The sequence below is a fragment of the Medicago truncatula genome, chromosome 8, assembly GCF_003473485.1.
Source record: "Medicago truncatula cultivar Jemalong A17 chromosome 8, MtrunA17r5.0-ANR, whole genome shotgun sequence".
In the NCBI taxonomy this organism is placed as follows: Eukaryota; Viridiplantae; Streptophyta; class Magnoliopsida; order Fabales; family Fabaceae; genus Medicago; species Medicago truncatula.
In genome coordinates, this window is record NC_053049.1 from 20,826,444 (window position 1) to 20,847,744 (window position 21,301).

Consider the following 21,301-nt stretch of genomic DNA (forward strand, 5'->3'; position numbering starts at 1 on the left):
ACTGACGATAATCGATACATAATCTCATACTACCATCTTTCTTCTTCACTGATAAAACCGGCGCTCCCCAAGGTGAAACACTTGGTCTAACAAACTTCTTCTCAAGCAAATCTTCTAACTGTTTCTTCAACTCAGCTAACGCGGAAGCAGACATACGATAAGGTGCCATAGACACAGGCTTCGTTCCAGGAACAAGATCAATAGAAAACTCAACTTCTCTCTCTGGAGGCACATCAGGAATTTCATCTGGAAAAACTTCAGGGAAATCGCATACCACTTGTAGCTTATCAATCACTGCTTGATTTTCAATAGATAAGGAAGCCATCAAGGAAAACATCAAAATACCATCACGTTCTAGTTGCTTCAGCTGCTTGGTAGAAAAGAACTCTGCACCACTTTCCTCATCGACGGAGGAGAAATACACTGACTTGCTAAAACAATTAATATGAACATGGTTGTACTCTAACCAATTCATACCCAAAATCACATCCATACCGCTCAAAGGTAGACAAACCAAATCCATCTCAAAATCATGACCAAACATAGACAAAGGACATTTCAAACATACGAGAGAAGTAGTCACCGAACCCTTAGCTGGAGTTTCGACAACCATTTCTCCATTCATATCAGACATAACAAGACCCAAAGTAGAAGCACAATCGAAAGCAATAAAACAATGCGTAGCACCAGTATCTGTAATGCCCTCTCTAATTATTTGATTATTTTAAATGAGTTTAGAATATACTTATATGATTTGTGTGATTTATATGATTTATTTTGATAAGTGATATTTTGTTATGATATATGTTATATATTTATTAATATAATATATATGTTATTTGATTTAGAAATATATATATATATATATATATATATATATGTTATTTGATTTAGAAATATATATATATATGCTATTTGATTTAGAAATATAATATATGTTATTTGGTTCAGAAATATATATGATTCGTTATAGAAATATATACATGATTTGTTATAGAAATAAATGTTATTTATCATAGAAATATGTATGATTTGTTGTAGAAATATATATAATCTGTTATAGAAATATGTATGATTTGTTGTAGAAATATATGTCATTTGTTATAAAAATATATACATGATTTGTTGTAGAAATATATGTCATTTGCTATGGAAATATAAATGATTTGTTATGGAAATATATATATGTTATAGAGATATATTTGTTATTTATTATTGTTATAGAAATATTTTATATATATGTATATATTAGAATAGAATATTAATATTTGGATTTAAGAGAAAAATAAGTAGTTTAAAGATTTATATAAATAGGAGAGACCTAGTTTAGAAAAACATAACGTATGTACAACTGCTTTTGGAGAAAAGGGAGAAAAGCCAAGAGAAGAGGGAGAGACCTAGAGGGGCTGCGATTTCCTGATTATAAGGTAAGGGTGAGACTAACTTTGCAATTCTATTAAGTATGTGAATCAATGGTTAAGTTTAACATGAATTAGGATGAGTTTAAGAAGAATCGGAAATTAGGTCAAATTGATAGAATTGATGATTAAACGGTGGAAACTTGTTAAAAAGATGTAGAAACTGTCCTTAGACCTTAGATAATGATTTAGATGAATTCTGGAATTGAAATTAGGCTTAGAACCTTGTTAGATGATGATTTTCGTGTAGAAAGTGCATCATGTCCGAGCCTAGATTCATCGCTCGCCACGGCGAGCTATGATCCTCGCCTCGCGAGTGATGATCTTCATCGCTCGCCACGCGAGCCTTCCCCTTCGCCTCGCGAGTGTTTTGGTATTGCTCGCCATTGCGAGCAACCTTACTCGCCATAGCGAGCTAAGGCAGAGAGCATGTTAGATTTTGTGTTTCGACCTTTTGAGTTGAACCTTAGATGCCTTTGAGTATCTTTAGGTGCCTACTATTGATTAGAGAATGATTTAGAACGAGATTGAACTTAGAACAACCTTAGTTGGAAAGTTGGCTTGTACTCGCCACGGCGAGCAGATGCTCTCGCCTCGCGAGCACTTCCAGAATTGAGTGTTTTTAGTGCATTGTGAGACTTGAGTTGCTTGGATTGGTTAGAAATGAACTTTAGGTACATAGTGTGACCTATTAAAGATAATGATTGTGAATTGTGAAGCTATATTGAAATGCTAAGTGTTTATAATGTGATTTATTGATTGATTGCATTACTTGAATTATTATTGAATGATCAGGAAGTTGTTGAAAATGAATTGGTATTAAGCTGTTGATATAATCTGATTATGCTGCTATTGTTATTTAACTAAGTTACATGAGTTGTTGTTGATTATCATTTGATATTGTTATATCCTGAGATGTTTATGTGTCGCCTATGTTGCTGTTGTTGGTTATGTGAAATATTTATATGCCTTATGTGGAAGATGTTTGATGTTTAAGTTGTTGATGATTCACATTAATATTGTTATGTTGTGAATTGCAATTGATATATTGATATCTCTCTATTGTTGTGTGATTTGACTGTGCTACTGCTGTTATTTAACTAAGTGCATGATGTCTATATATATATTATGAAATGATGACGTTTAGCTCCAAATTATTGGATGCATGATGATATGTTGATTACGATGATTACGGTGTTTTGTTGTTAAGAGTCCATGCATAGCATTTCATTGAGCTTTGTCCTCACCACGATTAGGAGCTTTGTCCTCCGCACGTTTTAGGAGCTTTGTCCTCCGCACGATAAAAGTATATTAATACTTATGATGACGATTGGTACCACATGCATATAAGTGTCTAAGTTGCATTGTCGCATATGTCGAGTCAAGGTCGTTGTTGATGAATTATCATCCATGAGTTGTTAAGTTGTCGATGAATTATCATCCATGAGTTTGTCGAGTTGTGTTCTACCCATGTGTTGTTAAAGAAGTACCTACGAAGATTATACGATGTGAATTATATGATGTTGACTAAAATATTGCTATGTTGTTTAACATGTTGATTATGATATTGTTATGTTGCTACGTTATTTAAGATATTGATTATGATATTGTTATGTTGCTATGTTGTTTAACATGTTGATTATGATACTGTTATGTTGCTACATTGTTTAAGATATTGATTATGATATTGTTACGTTGCTATGTTGTTTAAGATAATGATTATGATATTGTTAAGTTGTTATGATGTTGTGTATAATTGTTACTATTAAGTGATGAATATGTTGTTCTATATATGATTAATATTATTAAGTGAATATTATGTTATGTTATTGATGATGATCGAATGTTGTGATTACTTGGTAATTGTTTATCAAAGATGCTATGATGTTTAAGATGATATTGTTTAAGATGTTTATGTTGAAGATTTATGATGTTGATTTTGGTGTTAGTATGTGTTGATTATATTTTCATAAGATGATGAATACGTTGTTGTTATATTAATACAAGAAGATGAATATGTTGTTGTTATATTATTATATTATGAAGAGATGATGTATATATAATTATTATTATTATTAAGTGAATATCATGCTATGTTGTTGTTATATTATTATATTATGACGAGATGATGTATATATAATTATTATTATTATTAAGTGAATATCATGCTATGTTGTTGTTATATTATTATATTATGACGAGATGATGTATATATAATTATTATTATTATTAAGTGAATATCATGTTACGTTGTTGTTATATTATTATAAGAAGATGTTTATGTTATGATGTAGATAATTATTACTATTAATAAGAGATGATTATATTGTGTTGTTTTAAAGTTATTAGTGATGACGATTACATGATGATATCTATGAGTTGTTAAGTGTACTTGATGATGTTTATGTTAAATTGATAAGTTGTCTTTTATTAATGAATTGATAATGAGATGTTTGATGAATAATGTCGCGTCATTTTTTGGAGATCAAGGCTATTTGATTAGCTTTTGACTCACTAATTTATTTCACGAGTGAACATTTAATTTTTTAAGAAAAAGGGGAAAAAAAGTTCAAACTACCCCATTTTGAAAAGATTTTGGGTTCGGGGGTTAGTTACATAAAGGGAAGGTATTAGCACCCCTTATGTCCGTAGTACTCTACAGAAACCTCTTGGTTTTATTTAATTTAATGTGCTATAACTTGCTTGCTTTTGAAAAAGAAGTTAATGTGATGATTAAAAGAAAAAAGAAAGTGAGACCTAATTTATCTACATTTTTTATTGTTTGGAAGGACATGGTCCTCTGCCTACGTACCCGTGAAGGATCAAAACCTCGTAGTTCGGGGTAGAAAACGACGTTTGATTGGTTTTGTGTTTTTTATTAGTTTTTGAAAAAAAAGATTTTAAAATGAAAAGCCAAGTGGCAAAGTGATTTTGTTTGTGTTTTTTATTAAAAGAAAGATGACTCAAAGTATAATTAAATTGATTGATATTTGATTTAAGAAAATAAAATAAAAATGCGGTCACTTGATTTGGATCAAGGTTTATTATGAAAAATGTTTTTGATATTTTTTGGTTATTTGCATGTTTTTGTTGTTTTTTGAATAAATATATGAACTAACGGAGCATAAAGAATAAAAGCGCGGCTACCCTAAGTTAGAAATATAAAATCTATGACTATTACATAAAAAGCCTATTTACATTCTAAGGTCTGCAATAAAAATTAAAATGCTAAAAATAAATAAACAAATACGAAAAGGAATAAAAAAAATAAAAAAAGGGTCCAAACACAAGGTGGGGTGCAGTAGTAATCAGGGGTGTGCAGAAAGCAGAAAAAAAAGAATTGGGCTTAAGGAAAACGAACCGGGTTGCGGGTCATGGGTCATGGGTTGACCCGTTTGGGGGATATATAAGGGTTGTAACCCTAAATCTCTCATTTTCTCACCTCTCCTTCTCTCTCTTCCGTTCTCTTTCTCTCTCTAAATCCCTATCCTCTCTCCTCTCTCTTCTTCTCCGGTGGAGGTGAGGCGGCCGGGAGAAGTCCGGCGCGGTGGCCGGCGAGCCATCGCGGCTGCGCCGCCGCGCCGGAGCTAAAAAACTCCTTTTTTTTTTTTTTTTTTTTGCTCTTTCTCTTCCTCTTTTCCCCCCTTTCGTGATACTAAACCCAAAAATCCCAAAACCTTTACCCAAACGTCTAGATCTAAAAAAGAAAGAAATTTATACCTTTTTGTTTTTTTGTGGATCCGGTTTCGTGATGTGATTGTCGCTGTTGTGACGGTTTGTGCGCCTCTGTGTGTGCGTGTATGTGCTGTGTTGTGTTGCCCGCGGCCGTATTTCCGTTTCTGTGCGCGTGCGTGTGTTGTGGCGTGGACTGGTGCGTGTGCGTGTGTTGGTGTTGCGGTTTGGACTGGTGCGTGTGTGTTGCCGTGCCGGTTCTGCTTTTCTGTGGGATGTGTTTGTTGCTTGCCGTTGTGTGTGGCTTCTCTTGTTCCCGTATTCTGTTGTGTGTGGCTTCTCTGTTTTTCTTGTGTTTTTTATTGTTGTGCAGGTCTCTATTTATAGAGTGAGTTTGAGGCTAGAATTTGTTACTGATGAGCACAAAATCAGTGGCTTGTGGAGGAGAAAAAAGGAAATGCGTCTGTTTTTTACTGGATTTGTTTCAGAGGAAGCGTGAATCCGGATTTGGATTAGAACAGCGTATGCGTGATGTTGTTATCTTGAACCTGGACACTTTTGGATTTTTTGGACTTTTTGGGACTTAAAAAGAAAAATTAATAATAAAAGGATAATGTCTACATTTTTGGTTTTAAATAAAAAAATAAAAGAAATTTAATCTAATTTTGGACTAAAATTAAAATTTAGAATTCTAAACTAAAAATTTAAAAGATGGAAATAAATAATTAAAGACTGAGAGAAGAGGGCCCGACTCGGAATTTTATGAGGTATTTCAAAATACCTCCCTGCCGAATTTTTCACTGAAATGCGAGTCTGGTCCGAGTTCGGAGACGTGTGTCAGTGGGACCTTAGGTCAAAATTTGGGGTATGACAGATGCCCCTATTTAAGTTTCTTCGCTCAGAGATTCGAAGGTAAAATCTTCGACTCGACGAGCCGAAGAGACTTAAATACAAAAGTGCACCAATTTTGACCTAAGAGGTTTATGAATGCTCATGATTTAATTATGAATGCATGATGACAGTGACGGCTTGACTGGAATGAAAAGACACTAGGATACCCAAATTCTTCGAAGAAAGGGATCCGACTTTACTGGGGAATCTGGTTTCACTGGGGAAGATGGTTGTTCCTCATTGTCTCGACATCTCGAAACAAAGTGCAAAGGTTCAGACTTCAATGTCCATTTGTGGACTTGGTTTTGGAAAATGAAATAATAGAAGGGTGCAAGCTATTTGTTGGTTGAAATTGGCCACTTGTTACAGGCTGTTCGTTGGTTGGAACTGGTCGCTGAGCATAAAGATAAAAGATTGACATGAGTTGTTCGTTTGTTGGAACTAGTTGCTCGGAAGGTAAGAGATATTGGCATAGGCTATTCGTTTGTTGGAATCGGTCGCTGGGCATAAAGATAAAAGATTGACATGAGTTGTTCGTTTGTTGGAACTAGTTGCTCGAAAGGGAAAAAAACTGACATAGGCTATTCGTTTGTTGGAATCGGTCGCTTGAAAGGTTTGGATTGGTGACATCTCTAGAACAGCTACGCTGGGGATGATACCTGGAGTTTGAAGTTGACATCGAGATTAACTAGCGTTGTGACTAGTACGGCTTTCTGCCGGGGATGACACTTCGAAACTAAAGTTGAAATTGGCATTGATTAGTGACATGACTTAGCACGGCTTTTCGCCGGGCATGACACCTTTGAAATTTGAAATTGACATTGATTAGTGACATAACTAGCATGGCTTTACGCCGGGGATGACACTTTTGAATTTGAAATTGAAATTGACATTCATTCGTAGAAACTTGCGGCTTGACACAATGGTAAGCTTTGACTGATGCAATTATGTGTGAATTGATGTTATGCATATGTTGTGTACGCGTAAACGTATGATTATGTGAAAATATTGGTGAATGCATGATTGCATGGATGTATGGATATATGAATGCACATGACACGTGAATCGATGAACTGAGACAAGATAGGTAAGATGGGAGTTGGACCGACATTGCATTACAAACACTCGGCAACCTTCCTTGGAGATGATATTATTGTGAGCAAATCGAGCCGTTGATGGTGTAAGAACCTGGCACTAGGTAGCCACCGATGCCTCCTGGGGGGTGAGCCCATTGTTGATGAAAGAAGTCTGAAGAAGTCGCCATTTGTAAACCGGCACAGAGTGTCCTTCCATTGGTATACTTCCGCAGTTCTACCTTTTGTTTTATTAAAAGATCCCTAATTTTTGCCTGGACCGCCCTTTCGGGTTTTCAGTCCACCGGGAATATATATTTTTTGTTTTGCCCCTAATTTTTGCCTGGACCGCACTTTCGGGTTTTCAGTCCACCGGGACGCCCTCTGTTGCCTAAGTCGCCTTTTCAGGTTTTCAACTTAGCGAGCTTTTTTGTATTATTTTTGTATTTGTTTATTCAGAGATTTTCCTTAGTGTCGAGCCATGCTTTTAGCAGGATCTAACCTCTCTTGAGTTGATATATGCCTTTCTTACTCCCGAGTGCCAAGTTGTATCTATTTGTTTATGCTTTTTATTATATAATGTTTTAGAAATCTGTTTCAAAATATTATCATCAATAAAAGAGGAAAAATTCGTGAAACAAAACAAATGGGAATCAAAAGAGAGGTAAAGGCTCAAAGTTTATTGATCGAATGACGCTATGCCAATGGCATGACTTCATGGAGTTCTTTACAAAGTTTGAAAAGTAATGGTAATTTAAAAGGGAAAGGTACGTTGAACTTCATAACCCTATCCTTCTCTAACAACTTTGAAATCCCGTTATCTTGCGGCTCGAATACTTTTGATAGCAGGTATGCCCCAAGTGTATCTGTGCCCGACTGGATGCAGTTACTTTGTCTCTCTTTTTTTTTTTTTTTTTTTTTTTTTTTTAAATCCTTAATTTTTGCATAGACTGCCCTTTCGGGTTTTCACTCTATCAGGATAATGATCTCTGTTTATTGTCTCTAATTTTTGCCTGGACCGCCCTTTTCGGGTTTTCAGTCCACCGAGACGCTCATTTTTGCCTAAGTCGCCCTTTTCGGGTTTTCGACTTACCGAGCTGTTCTTTTAAAGTTTTTAGACAAAGTATTTCTTGACTGCGTCCGTGTTCACAGGTCGTGGAAGTTCTTCACCGTCCATGGTTTGTAGAGTCATGGCACCACCTGAGAAGGCTCTTTTAACAACATACGGACCTTCATAATTAGGAGCCCACTTGCCTCGGGAGTCTGGTTGGAAAGAGAAAATCTTTTTGAGCACGAGATCACCTTCTTTAAACTCACGGGGACGAACTTTCTTGTCAAAGGCCTGCTTCATCCTTTTTTGATATAATTGTCCGTGACATAGGGCTGTCATGCGCTTTTCTTCAATTAGATTCAACTGGTCGTATCTATTCTGAACCCATTCAGCTTCCGATAAGTCAGCCTCCATTAAGACTCTCAATGATGGAATTTCGACTTCTACAGGGAGTACTGCCTCCATGCCATATACCAGGGAAAAAGGAGTTGCCCCTGTTGATGTGCGTACAGAAGTACGATATCCATGTAATGCAAAGGGAAGCATTTCATGCCAATCTTTATAAGTCACCACCATCTTCTGGACAATCCTCTTTATATTCTTGTTCGCAGCTTCGACAGCACCATTCATTTGAGGTCTGTAAGGTGAAGAGTTATGGTGTTCGATCTTGAAATCATCACACAATTCTTTCATCATCTTGTTGTTTAGATTTGTTCCGTTGTCGGTGATGATCCGGTTGGGGATGCCATAACGACAAATGATATGATTCTTGATAAATTTGACCACCACTTGTTTGGTCACATTAGCATACGATGCGGCCTCAACCCACTTAGTGAAGTAGTCAATAGCCACTAAGATAAAACGGTGTCCATTTGAAGCTTTGGGCTCAATCCTTCCGATCATGTCGATGCCCCACATAGAGAAAGGCCACGGAGAAGAAAGTAAATTGAGCGTAGTTGGCGGCACATGAATCTTGTCGGCGTATATCTGACACTTGTGACACTTTCTGGTATGCTTGTAGCAATCTGATTCCATTGTCATCCAGTAGTAGCCTGCTCGCAATATCTTTTTAGCCATTGTGTGCCCATTAGGATGAATTCCGAAGGATCCTTCGTGTATTTCATGTATCAATAAATCAGCTTCATATTTGTCTACACATCTGAGCAAGACTGTGTCAAAGTTTCTTTTGTACAAGATATCCCCATTCAGGAAGAAATTACTAGATAATCTTCTGAGAGTCTTCTTATCTTTGTTGGATGCTCCAGGAGGATACTCTCGAGTTTGGAGAAACACCTTAATATCATGGAACCAAGGTTTATCGTCGAAAACTGCTTCAACGGCAAACACATAAGCGGGTCTATCAAGGAATTTGACACTGATTAGTGGCACGTCATTGTGATGATTCACCTTGATCATTGAAGACAAAGTAGCCAAGGCATCCGCCATCTGATTCTCATCCCGAGGAATATGATGTAATTCCACTTTGTTGAAGAAGGTCAATAAACGTCTTGCATAGTCTCGATAAGGTATTAGTCCTGCGTGAAGAGTTTCCCATTTTCCTTTGATCTGGTTGATTACAAGAGCTGAATCTCCATATATTTCGATATTCTTGATTCTTAGATCAATGGCTTCTTCAATACCCATGATGCAGGCTTCATATTCAGCGATGTTGTTCGTGCAGTCAAACCGGAGTCTTGCTGTGAAAGGGATGTGAGCACCTTTAGGAGTAAGGAGTACTGCCCCTATGCCGTTGCCGTATACATTGACAGCCCCATCAAATATCAAACCCCACACTGAATCCGGATCAGGACCTTCTCCGAATAGTGGCTCGTCACAGTCTTTCATTTTTAGATACATAATCTCTTCATCAGGAAAGTCAAACTTGATAGGTCGATAGTCTTCAAGTGGTTGGTGAGCCAAGTGATCAGCAAGGATACTGCCTTTGATTGCCTTCTGGGAACGGTACTCGATATCATATTCAGATAGTAGCATCTGCCACCGTGCAATCCTTCCTGTCAAAGCGGGCTTCTCAAATATGTACTTGATTGGATCCATTTTAGATACCAGCCAAGTAGTGTGATTAATCATATAATGACGGAGGCGTTTGGCAGCCCAGGCTAGAGCACAACACGTCTTCTCGAGCATGGAGTAGCGAGATTCGCATTCAGTAAACTTCTTGCTTAAATAATAAATGGCGTGCTCTTTTCTTCCGGTTTCATCTTGTTGTCCGAGCACACAACCCATGGAATTTTCTAACACTGTTAGGTACATGATCAAAGGTCTTCCTTCAACTGGAGGGATGAGAATCGGTGGTTCTAGTAAGTACTTCTTTATGCTGTCAAAAGCCTTCTGGCAATCTTCGGTCCACACAATACCTTGTTCTTTGCGGAGTAGTTTGAATATCGGCCCACAAGTTGCAGTCATATGAGAAATGAACCGGGAGATGTAATTTAGTCGTCCAAGAAAACCCCTTACTTCTTTTTCTGTTCTCGGAGCAGGCATCTCTCTGATGGCTTTGACTTTGTCAGGATCTACTTCGATGCCTTTCTGGCTGACAATGAAACCTAGAAGCTTTCCGGATCTGACACCAAAAGTGCATTTGTTGGGATTTAGACGAAGTTTGTACTTCCTCAGGCGCTGGAACATCTTCTGTAGATACTTGACATGGTCTTCTTCAGTAACCGACTTGACTATCATATCATCCACATAGACCTCAATCTCTTTATGTATCATATCGTGGAAAAGAGTAGTCATCCCCCTCTGATAAGTAGCTCCGGCATTGATTAAACCGAACGGCATTACTTTGTAACAGAAAGTGCCCCAAGGTGTAATAAATGATGTTTTCTCTCTATCTTCGGGTGCCATCTTGATTTGATTATAACCGGAGAATCCATCCATGAATGAGAAGACTTTAGACTTGGCGGTACTGTCAACCAACACGTCAATATGAGGTAAAGGAAAGTCGTCTTTCGGGCTAGCTTTGTTTAAATCACGGTAGTCGACACACATTCTGACCTTACCATCTTTCTTTGGAACAGGAACTATGTTAGCTAACCATTGGGGGTAATTTGATGTGATGAGGAAACCAGCGTCGATCTGTTTCTGTACCTCTTCTTTGATTTTGAGAGCCATGTCAGGACGTGTTCTTCTCAATTTTTGTTTGACTGGCGGACATTCAGGTTTCAAAGGTAGGTGATGTACCACAATATCAGTGTCTAGACCCGGCATATCTTGGTAGGACCAGGCAAACACATCAACATATTCTTTGAGGAGCTCTATCACCTGCTTTTTAACACTTGTTTCGAGCGATGCCCCAACCTTGATTTCTTTTTTGTCCTCTTTGGTGCCCAAATTAATCACTTCTAGTTCGTCCCCATAAGGCTGAATGGTCTTCTTCTCTTGTTCGAGTAGTCGAGAGATTTCGTCAGGGATCTCTTCATTCTCTTCTTCCTCCGCTTCATACACAGGGAACTCAAAGTTGGGAGAGATCATGGGGTTATGTTGTTCAACGGGTTCGTCGATTTCTAATCTGCACATGTGATGGATGATTTTTTAGAAAAAAGATACATGCAGATTTTTTTGAAAATTCATGTTGGGTTTTTTGTATTACCACTTTTCAGAAAAGCATAAAAGAAAATGAGACCAAACATCGGGAAAAAAAACGACATTTTTATTTTATTGATGATAATTTCTTGAAATAAAAAGCCCTAGATAAGTTCACTTTCGCTTGGGGCGGGGCGAAAGGATTTTTTTTTTGAAAAGAAAAGCAAAAACTAAACAAATGCATTACTTGGACAAGTGAGCAACAAAAGGAACATCTATGGCAACCCAATTGTGGCTGGATACTCCTGGTGTTATAAAACCTCGTGGCACACTTTCAGGATCATCTTCAATGATTGCATGGATAAAGCCCGAACTGTGGAAAGTGCCCTTCTTTGCTGTGGACAAACTAGTAGATGGGAAGAAACCCAAACCTTCTCGGTGCTTGTTTTCTGGAAGCTCTATCAGCTTTCCCCAGCTTGTGGACCCCCCTGCTTGTATGACCTTCTGAGCATCTTTTAGAGACGAGATAGAGGCTTCATTCTTCTGGGTATTCTTATCTTCTATAGTAAACCCTTGAAAAGGTGTCCCTTCGGCATCGTCTGCCCCAATGAAAGAGAAAGATGACAAATGACTCACTAATAAAGCCTCTTCACCGTTTACAGTTACTAGCTTCCCATTCTTTACAAACTTCAGCTTTTGATGCAGCGTGGATGTGACAGCCCCTGCCTCGTGAATCCAGGGTCGACCTAGTAGGCAACTATACGAAGCTTGAATGTCCATGACTTGAAAATTAACTTGGAAGACTTGTGGCCCAACTGTGATAGGTAGAACCACCTCACCAAGGACATCCTTCCTCGAGCCATCAAAAGCTTTCACCATTACCCCACTTTGCCTTAAAGGTGCGCCTTGGTAAGCGAGTTGGGTATAAGTTGTTTTGGACAACACATTCAAAGATGATCCAGTATCCACCAGTACATTTGACAAAGCATCGGTTTTACAGTTCACAGATATATGTAGCGCCCGATTGTGGTTCCTTCCTTCTGCTGGGAGCTCTTCGTCACTGAAACTCAAGTTGTTGCACGCGGTGATGTTCCCTACTATTCCGCCAAACTGACCCACCGTTACATCATAATCCACAAAAGCTTGTTCTAGGACCTTCATTAATGCATCTTTATGGGCCTCAGAATTTAGTAATAAAGACATTATGGATATTTTGGATGGAGTCTGCATCAGTTGGTCAACAACCTTGTATTCGCTCTTCTTTATTAACTTGAGAATCTCATCAAACTCTGCATTTGTACCAGCCCCATTGGGTTGATCCACTTCTTTGGCGATACCAGCATCTTTAGTCCGAACCTCCTTGTTTATTGTAGCATCAATCTTCTTTGGGAACACTATGGGAACAACGCGCCCATTTCTCAGAACTCTACTGTCTTCAACAATATTATCCACACTAGACAAAGGCGGTATTGGAACCTCACGACCCTCTTCAATCATGGTGGCATTGTATTTGTATGGAATGGCTTTTTCAGAAGCATATGGCAGTGGACCCGGTAAGCAGATCACCAGAGGGGTGATAGTTGACTTTCGACTGTCATAAAATACCTCCAAAGGTCCTTCGGGAGTTATTACACACACATCATCACACTTCCTTTCGACTACAAGCTCTCCTCGGTCCAGAAGCCCCTGAATATCATTTCTTACTTTTTGACATCCTCTGGAGTTCATAAGGCATATTTCACAGAGATCATGATCATGCTCAAAAAGGTCGACTTTGCATAACTTGGCATGTAACGGAACCAAGGGTGTTCTGATATGTTGAACATCCTGAATGGGACGAGTCTTTTGACAATCTTCGATCATGTTGACTGTTGCGGCACCATGATTCGGCAATGGGTTTGTTTGAACATTTGGCGCCGAGTCTGTGAAAGTTATTTTTCCATCATTGATCAACCTCTGCACTGTGCTTTTAAAGGCATAACAAGTTTCAATGTTATGGCCACGGCCCCCTTCATGGAAGTCACAAGTCTGGTCAAGTCTATACCAAGATGGTAGTTTTTCTGGGATAGGAGGAGCTGTTCTGGTTTGGACAAGGTTTTTCTTGAGTAAGCCGGGAAGTAATTCTGCATAGGTGACTGGTATTGGGTTAATCGGCATTCTTGGTGGTCGAGGTTGTTGTGGGCGTTGTTGATAAGGTTGTTGTTGGAAATTTTGTTGAGGGTATTGTTGATATGGGTATTGTTGGTATGGTTGCTGTTGGTATAGTTGTTGTTGGTATGGTTGTTGTTGGAAATTTTGTTGTTGGACATTTTGTGGTTGGACATTTTGTGGTGAAGGATTTTGTGGGAATTGAGGATATTGTGGTATTTGAGGATATTGCGGTATTTGAGGATGGTTATTCGTTTGTTGAAAAGGGTGAGAGGTGGGTGTGATGGCAGCAATGTGTTGATAGGCTGGATAAGTTTGTTGAGGCCCTCCATGAGTCACCATACCGACTTCTTGTTCTTTCTTCCTCGGGAAATGGTTCCCGGTCTTCTTGGTCCCACTGGCAGGAGTTGTATTCTTTACTAAGCGTCCTTCTCGGACTCCTTCTTCTAACTGTACTCCCATACCAACCATCTCCGCGAAGCTCTTTGGTGTACTCCCGACCATCTTTTTGTAATAAAAATGATTCAAAGTTTTTAGGAAGAGCTTGGTCATCTCTTTCTCCTCAATTCGTGGGCTGACTTGGGCAGCGGTGTCTCTCCACCGTTGGGCATACTCTTTGAACGTCTCTTTATCTCCCTGAGTCATGGCTTGGAGATCACTTCGGTCCGGAGTCATGTCTACATTGTAACTGTACTGTTCCACGAAAGCTTCGCAAAGGTCACGGAAAGTTTGAACCCTTGTTTTGTCTAGGTTTGTGTACCACTTTGAAGCAGGGCCGGTCAAGCTTTCTTGGAAGTAGTAAATAAGAATCTGATCATCTTGGGCATACGCAGGCATCCTTCTCACATACATTTTTAGATGTTCCTCAGGGCAAGAACTCCCTTTGTATTTCTCGAAGTCTGGAATCTTGAATTTGTGAGGTACCTGCACACTCGGTACCAAACAGAGATCGTACGCAGTCTTCCCAAATTTCCCTTTTTCACGGAGGGCTTTCATGTCTCGGCGTAGTTCATCATACTTTTCTCGTAGGTCGTTTACTTCCTCGTAAGCCTCTACATTCCCTGAATGAAAGATAGGTTCTTCAGTTTGCGGGACTGTATGTATCACAGGTGCTGAGTAGGTCATGGTGGCTGGAGTGACCCTCATGGCAGGTAGGGGTACTTGAGCCGTGTACTGGTGAGTGGGCATCTGAGCTTCACAAGTGATAGGACGAAATATCTCCCCAGCAGTGAAAGGTGGAAACCAAGGCGCGGAACGTTGCGGAGCGGACTGCGTTGGAGTGTCAGCACATAGTGTCCAAGAAGAAGACGCCTCGGCCTGAGTTCTGATGGGAGGAGGGGGTGGAGGTGCTTGTGATCGGGCCTGCGCTTCTGTTACGGCCTGAGCTTGAGTTTGCGCTTGTGCCAATGCTTGCGCTTGTGCTTGAATCTGTGCTTGAGCTTGAGTCTGAGTTTCTGCCATTGTTTTTATTAATTCAGCCATCTCGTCCATCCTAGTCTGCATGACTGTCATTTCTTCACGAAGTACCCGATTTTCCTGCTCAAGATAATCCATCTTCTTCTTTACGTTTGCTCGAGTGTAGTGAGTACGGGTTGACTTGTAGATGATACGTGGGGCCACCGTATGAAACGAGTTGACCCTTTTTCTGGAAAAGGAAGTTTGTGTGAGACTTTGATTTGAGACTATGAAATGCAGGATGATGCATGATGCTTATGCAAAAATAGACGTATATATTTTTTATCGAAGGACTTATGAAAGTATTTTTGTAAATATCATAGTTGAGAGTTCCATTGAATAATTCGCATACTATAAGATAATTCCCTTTCTAAACAACGAAGCCAAGGGATAGACTTTGCAAAAAAAAAAAAAAAAAAAAAAAAAAAAAAGATAAATATCTAACTTAAAGCTAAAAACAAAAATAAAAGAAAAACTGGGAACTCTCAAGCTCTTTGAAGTAGACTATTCATCAGAATCTGAATGTGCATCTTTGAAGAACTCCCAACGCTCCCCTGCGCTGATAAATTGTGATAGCCTTGTGCTCTGAGCTCGGATCTGAACATTCTTTTTTACTATTTGTCGTCTCAACTTGTGAACCTCATGCTCTTGTTGCTCTATCTCACCACTCATAGTCTCCACCTTGAGCATAGCTTCATCATACTTCCTTTTCCAGGTAGCACTCACACATTCCGATCGGGCCAACTTCTCTTGACATTCCTCCACAGTTGCGGGGGCCAAGGGTAAAGCCGGAGCTGGGGTTGTTGAAGATAGGTACCTTGGCAAATGATATGGTAAGACCAGATCGGAAGCTCTATTGATGACCCATTGAGTGTAAGACCCCTGTAAAGAGTCTGATCTCCTCGCCAACTGGCTTCTATTGAGTGTGCGAATGGCATGCCATGCTTGGACAAATCTTCCTCTTTTGTTTGAGGGATCTTCATGGTTGAAGTAGAATTCACTCTGTAAGTAGATGTTATCTGGCTTAGCTTCCATTGGACATCCAAACTGACGTTTGGCAAGGATAGGATTGTAGCTTATTCCTCCTTGCGTACCGAGAAGGGGTACATTTGAGTATTCTCCACAACTGACAATGATGTTCGTGAAGTTACAAGTGGCACGGTACCAGGTTATGTCGGATGGGGTAAGGGACATGATTCTTTTGGGCCAGGAGAGATTTTCTGGGTTGGCTTGAAAGGAGTGGGTCTGAGGTAAGTGAGAGGTAAACCATTTGTATAGTAAGGGTGCGCAACCAAGGATAGCTCCACGACCTACTTGGGTTCGATCGTGAATGGAATGATATATATCAGCTAACAATGTGGGGACTGGGTTCTTTGTGAGGAAAATTTGGATGGCATGGATGTCAACATAGTTATCAATATTTGGGAATAATACTAGGCCATAGATGAGTAAAGCTAGGATAGAGTAGAAGGCCTCAACATTGTTTGTTTTGGAGAAATCGGAGGCTTGTTGGTAAAGAAATTTAGTAGGTAAGCTTGGGAGATTCCCTTTTAGGGTAAGTTTTTCTTTTATGAGAGAGGTTTTGAGATGGAGGGCATTTGCAATAGTGGCGGCTTTGGGAAAAGGTTCTAAACCAGTAAAAGGTACCTTATCAAGTACGGGTAGGCCAATTAAGTGAGAGTATTCTTCGAGGGTAGGCATAAGCTGGTAGTCGGGAAAGGTGAAACAGTGGTAAGCAGGGTCATAGAACTGGACCAAGGTCTCCAAGCACCCCTTATCGATATTTGTCCAGAGGACACCAAGCAACTTCCCATGACGATCACAAAAATTCTCCAAGCTAGTTACTTCAAATGCAAGCTTCTTTAAGTTCTCTAGATCCAATTTCCTGAATGTAAACTTCCTAGTATTTCTTCTTTCCATGCCTATGATATTTACAAAAACAAGTATAAGCCCTTCGATATTTTTGATGAAAAAAGATAAAATTATGAATGAATGTATGTATGCATGACTATGCGTAGGTTAAGCTCATCATGTTGGAGTTTAAAGGTAATAACCCCCATTTGGTAAGGACTATGGTTTCGTTTGTACCTGTATCACGGGTTCTATCCAGTTCCCAAAGTCATCAACTACCTCCGAATGTTATCAGGTTACAAGACTACTCTTGATCCAATAATATCCGTAGGAAAGTTTCATTTGAGTGTAGTATCGCGTATCAACTAATTCAAGACTACTCTTGATTAGCCACCGCACTACGTCCTAAAAAGGCTAAGATGGGTTAAGGGTAACTAAAGGTCCTCAACTTCGACGGTCACTTGAAAATATAATGCCAACACGACTATTCATGCCAACATAGATTACTTTCAAGATTCCTCCATTGAGTGGGGTTGTACCACATGAACCTAAACACGAGACTTGACTCTCGGAAAGGCACTTTGGTTATACCACCGTCCTATCTTATGTTTCTCTCAAGCCCGGGTGTAGGGCTTTATCTCACCACTCATATTTAAAAAGAAAGGAAGAAGATAAAAGATATATACAATTATTTCCATCTTTATTTTTTTGTTTTTGTTTTAAGCAAGTTATAGCACAAAGAATTAAATAAAGCCAAGTTAGGCTCAACCCTCTTAGGGGGGGTCCCCAGTGAAGTCGCCATTTCTGTCGCGTCATTTTTTGGAGATCAAGGCTATTTGATTAGCTTTTGACTCACTAATTTATTTCACGACTGAACATTTAATTTTTTAAGAAAAAGGGGAAAAAAAGTTCAAACTACCCCATTTTGAAAAGATTTTGGGTTCGGGGGTTAGTTACATAAAGGGAAGGTATTAGCACCCCTTATGTCCGTAGTACTCTACAGAAACCTCTTGGTTTTATTTAATTTAATGTGCTATAACTTGCTTGCTTTTGAAAAAGAAGTTAATGTTATGATTAAAAGAAAAAAGAAAGTGAGACCTAATTTATCTACATTTTTTATTGTTTGGAAGGACATGGTCCTCTGCCTACGTACCCGTGAAGGATCAAAACCTCGTAGTTCGGGGTAGAAAACGACGTTTGATTGGTTTCGTGTTTTTTATTAGTTTTTGAAAAAAAAGATTTTAAAATGAAAAGCCAAGTGGCAAAGTGATTTTGTTTGTGTTTTTTATTAAAAGAAAGATGACTCAAAGTATAATTAAATTGATTGATATTTGATTTAAGAAAATAAAATAAAAATGCGGTCACTTGATTTGGATCAAGGTTTATTATGAAAAATGTTTTTGATATTTTTTGGTTATTTGCATGTTTTTGTTGTTTTTTGAATAAATATATGAACTAACGGAGCATAAAGAATAAAAGCGCGGCTACCCTAAGTTAGAAATATAAAATCTATGACTATTACATAAAAAGCCTATTTACATTCTAAGGTCTGCAATAAAAATTAAAATGCTAAAAATAAATAAACAAATACGAAAAGGAATAAAAAAAAATAAAAAAAGGGTCCAAACACAAGGTGGGGTGCAGTAGTAATCAGGGGTGTGCAGAAAGCAGAAAAAAAAGAATTGGGCTTAAGGAAAACGAACCGGGTTGCGGGTCATGGGTCATGGGTTGACCCGTTTGGGGGATATATAAGGGTTGTAACCCTAAATCTCTCATTTTCTCACCTCTCCTTCTCTCTCTTCCGTTCTCTTTCTCTCTCTAAATCCCTATCCTCTCTCCTCTCTCTTCTTCTCCGGTGGAGGTGAGGCGGCCGGGAGAAGTCCGGCGCGGTGGCCGGCGAGCCATCGCGGCTGCGCCGCCGCGCCGGAGCTAAAAAACTCCTTTTTTTTTTTTTTTTGCTCTTTCTCTTCCTCTTTTCCCCCCTTTCGTGATACTAAACCCAAAAATCCCAAAACCTTTACCCAAACGTCTAGATCTAAAAAAGAAAGAAATTTATACCTTTTTGTTTTTTTGTGGATCCGGTTTCGTGATGTGATTGTCGCTGTTGTGACGGTTTGTGCGCCTCTGTGTGTGCGTGTATGTGCTGTGTTGTGTTGCCCGCGGCCGTATTTCCGTTTCTGTGCGCGTGCGTGTGTTGTGGCGTGGACTGGTGCGTGTGCGTGTGTTGGTGTTGCGGTTTGGACTGGTGCGTGTGTGTTGCCGTGCCGGTTCTGCTTTTCTGTGGGATGTGTTTGTTGCTTGCCGTTGTGTGTGGCTTCTCTTGTTCCCGTATTCTGTTGTGTGTGGCTTCTCTGTTTTTCTTGTGTTTTTTATTGTTGTGCAGGTCTCTATTTATAGAGTGAGTTTGAGGCTAGAATTTGTTACTGATGAGCACAAAATCAGTGGCTTGTGGAGGAGAAAAAAGGAAATGCGTCTGTTTTTTACTGGATTTGTTTCAGAGGAAGCGTGAATCCGAATTTGGATTAGAACAGCGTATGCGTGATGTTGTTATCTTGAACCTGGACACTTTTGGATTTTTTGGACTTTTTGGGACTTAAAAAGAAAAATTAATAATAAAAGGATAATGTCTACATTTTTGGTTTTAAATAAAAAAATAAAAGAAATTTAATCTAATTTTGGACTAAAATTAAAATTTAGAATTCTAAACTAAAAATTTAAAAGATGGAAATAAATAATTAAAGACTGAGAGAAGAGGGCCCGACTCGGAATTTTATGAGGTATTTCAAAATACCTCCCTGCCGAATTTTTCACTGAAATGCGAGTCTGGTCCGAGTTCGGAGACGTGTGTCAGTGGGACCTTAGGTCAAAATTTGGGGTATGACAGATAATTATTATTATGAATTAATGATGTTGTTATGTTGTATATGAATTAGGATTAAGATGTTGTTATGCTATATATGAACTATGACTATGATGTGATGATCTATGTTTGTTACGATTTGGTTAATATGTGTTAAATGATAACTAGAAGTTGGTTGAGTTATTAAGAATTATTACATGAATAATTATTATTACTAATAGATGAAGTTATTTGTGTTGTTAAATATAATTATTGAATTATATGCTTGATATTATTGTTTTGTGAAATCTCACCCCTTCTGCTTGAAAATGTTGCTCTTCGTATGAGTAACTTGCAGGTATTAATGATTAGTAGGAGTGGTGGCTCAACTGTCCTTAGGTGCTCTGATACGTAACGGGATGGGAATTTGTTATTGCTTTCCAATCCTTACGTATTGTTTCTGAAGAGTTATGACTATGTTTTTAGAATGGATTTTTATGACATAATTGTACAGAGGCTTTAGTGCCAAAGACTGTTTTGATTATTGAATAATTTCCGCTGCGAAGTATTAAAGACTTTTTAGTTATTGAATTTTAAAGGATAAATAGTTATTTATACAGTTTATGATTTTAAGAAAAGAATGTGACATTCCGTTTAGGTGAATTACTCTGATTAAATAAATGAAATTTTCACGTTGGGAAAACGGGGTGTTACAGTATCAATAATAGTAACTAAAGGAGTATTATCAATATAACATGTACCTCTGATCAAGCGATCCTCGTTCTCGGTCTGAGTACCAGTCAAAGCAGAAACTCTACCAGTAGTCGGCGCCTTCTTAGGCTTCGTACATTGTGAACCAATATGACCTTCCTCTTCGCAGTTAAAACACATAATGTCCTTATGCTTACACTCAGCTAGTGTATGACCCTTTTTACCACAGCGAAAACACCTCTTTACCTCTCCCGGACAAGCATTGCTCTTGTGGCCTTTCTCACCACAATTAAAGCAGACAATCTCAGCAGGAACATCCTTCTTCTTAGGCCGCCTATCCTCGACCATTCTCTGTTTGCCCTTATCAGCAGGGGCACTATAAGGCTTAGGGCGACTCTGCTGGCCCTTAGTATTCCGCTCATTCACGATCTTGTAATGAGCCTTGGTATCCTCCTCATAAATCCTGCAACTGTTCACCAACTCGGAGAAAACTCGGATGTGTTGGTAACCAATTGCCCTCTTGATCTCAGCACGTAACCCATTCTCGAACTTGATACACTTCGAAAACTCAGCAGTCTCTGGAGTGTAATGCGGATAAAACTTTGCCAATTCCACAAACTTGGCAGCATACTCAGTCATAGACATGTTT

The 21,301-nt window shown here is 38.8% G+C and overlaps 1 protein-coding gene across 1 annotated transcript; it reads right to left on the reverse strand.

Moving 5' to 3' along the window:
• Positions 1-8,168: 8,168 nt before the first annotated feature.
• LOC120577490 (uncharacterized) lies at positions 8,169-15,350 on the reverse strand. The gene is made up of 2 exons (XM_039829044.1): positions 11,902-15,350; positions 8,169-11,634 (listed from the first exon to the last, which is right to left on the reverse strand). Exons 1-2 carry the CDS (start codon positions 15,348-15,350, stop codon positions 8,169-8,171), a joined length of 6,915 nt encoding a protein of 2,304 aa, XP_039684978.1.
• Positions 15,351-21,301: the final 5,951 nt, after the last annotated feature.

Coding starts and splice junctions, on each gene's coding strand:
- LOC120577490 (XM_039829044.1), bottom strand. CDS start 15,350: ATGGATTATCTTGAGCAGGAAAATCGGGTACTTCGTGAAGAAATGACA. Junction 11,635..11,901: donor GTTCCTTTTGTTGCTCACTT/GTCCAAGTAATG, acceptor TCACATGTGCAG/ATTAGAAATCGACGAACCCG.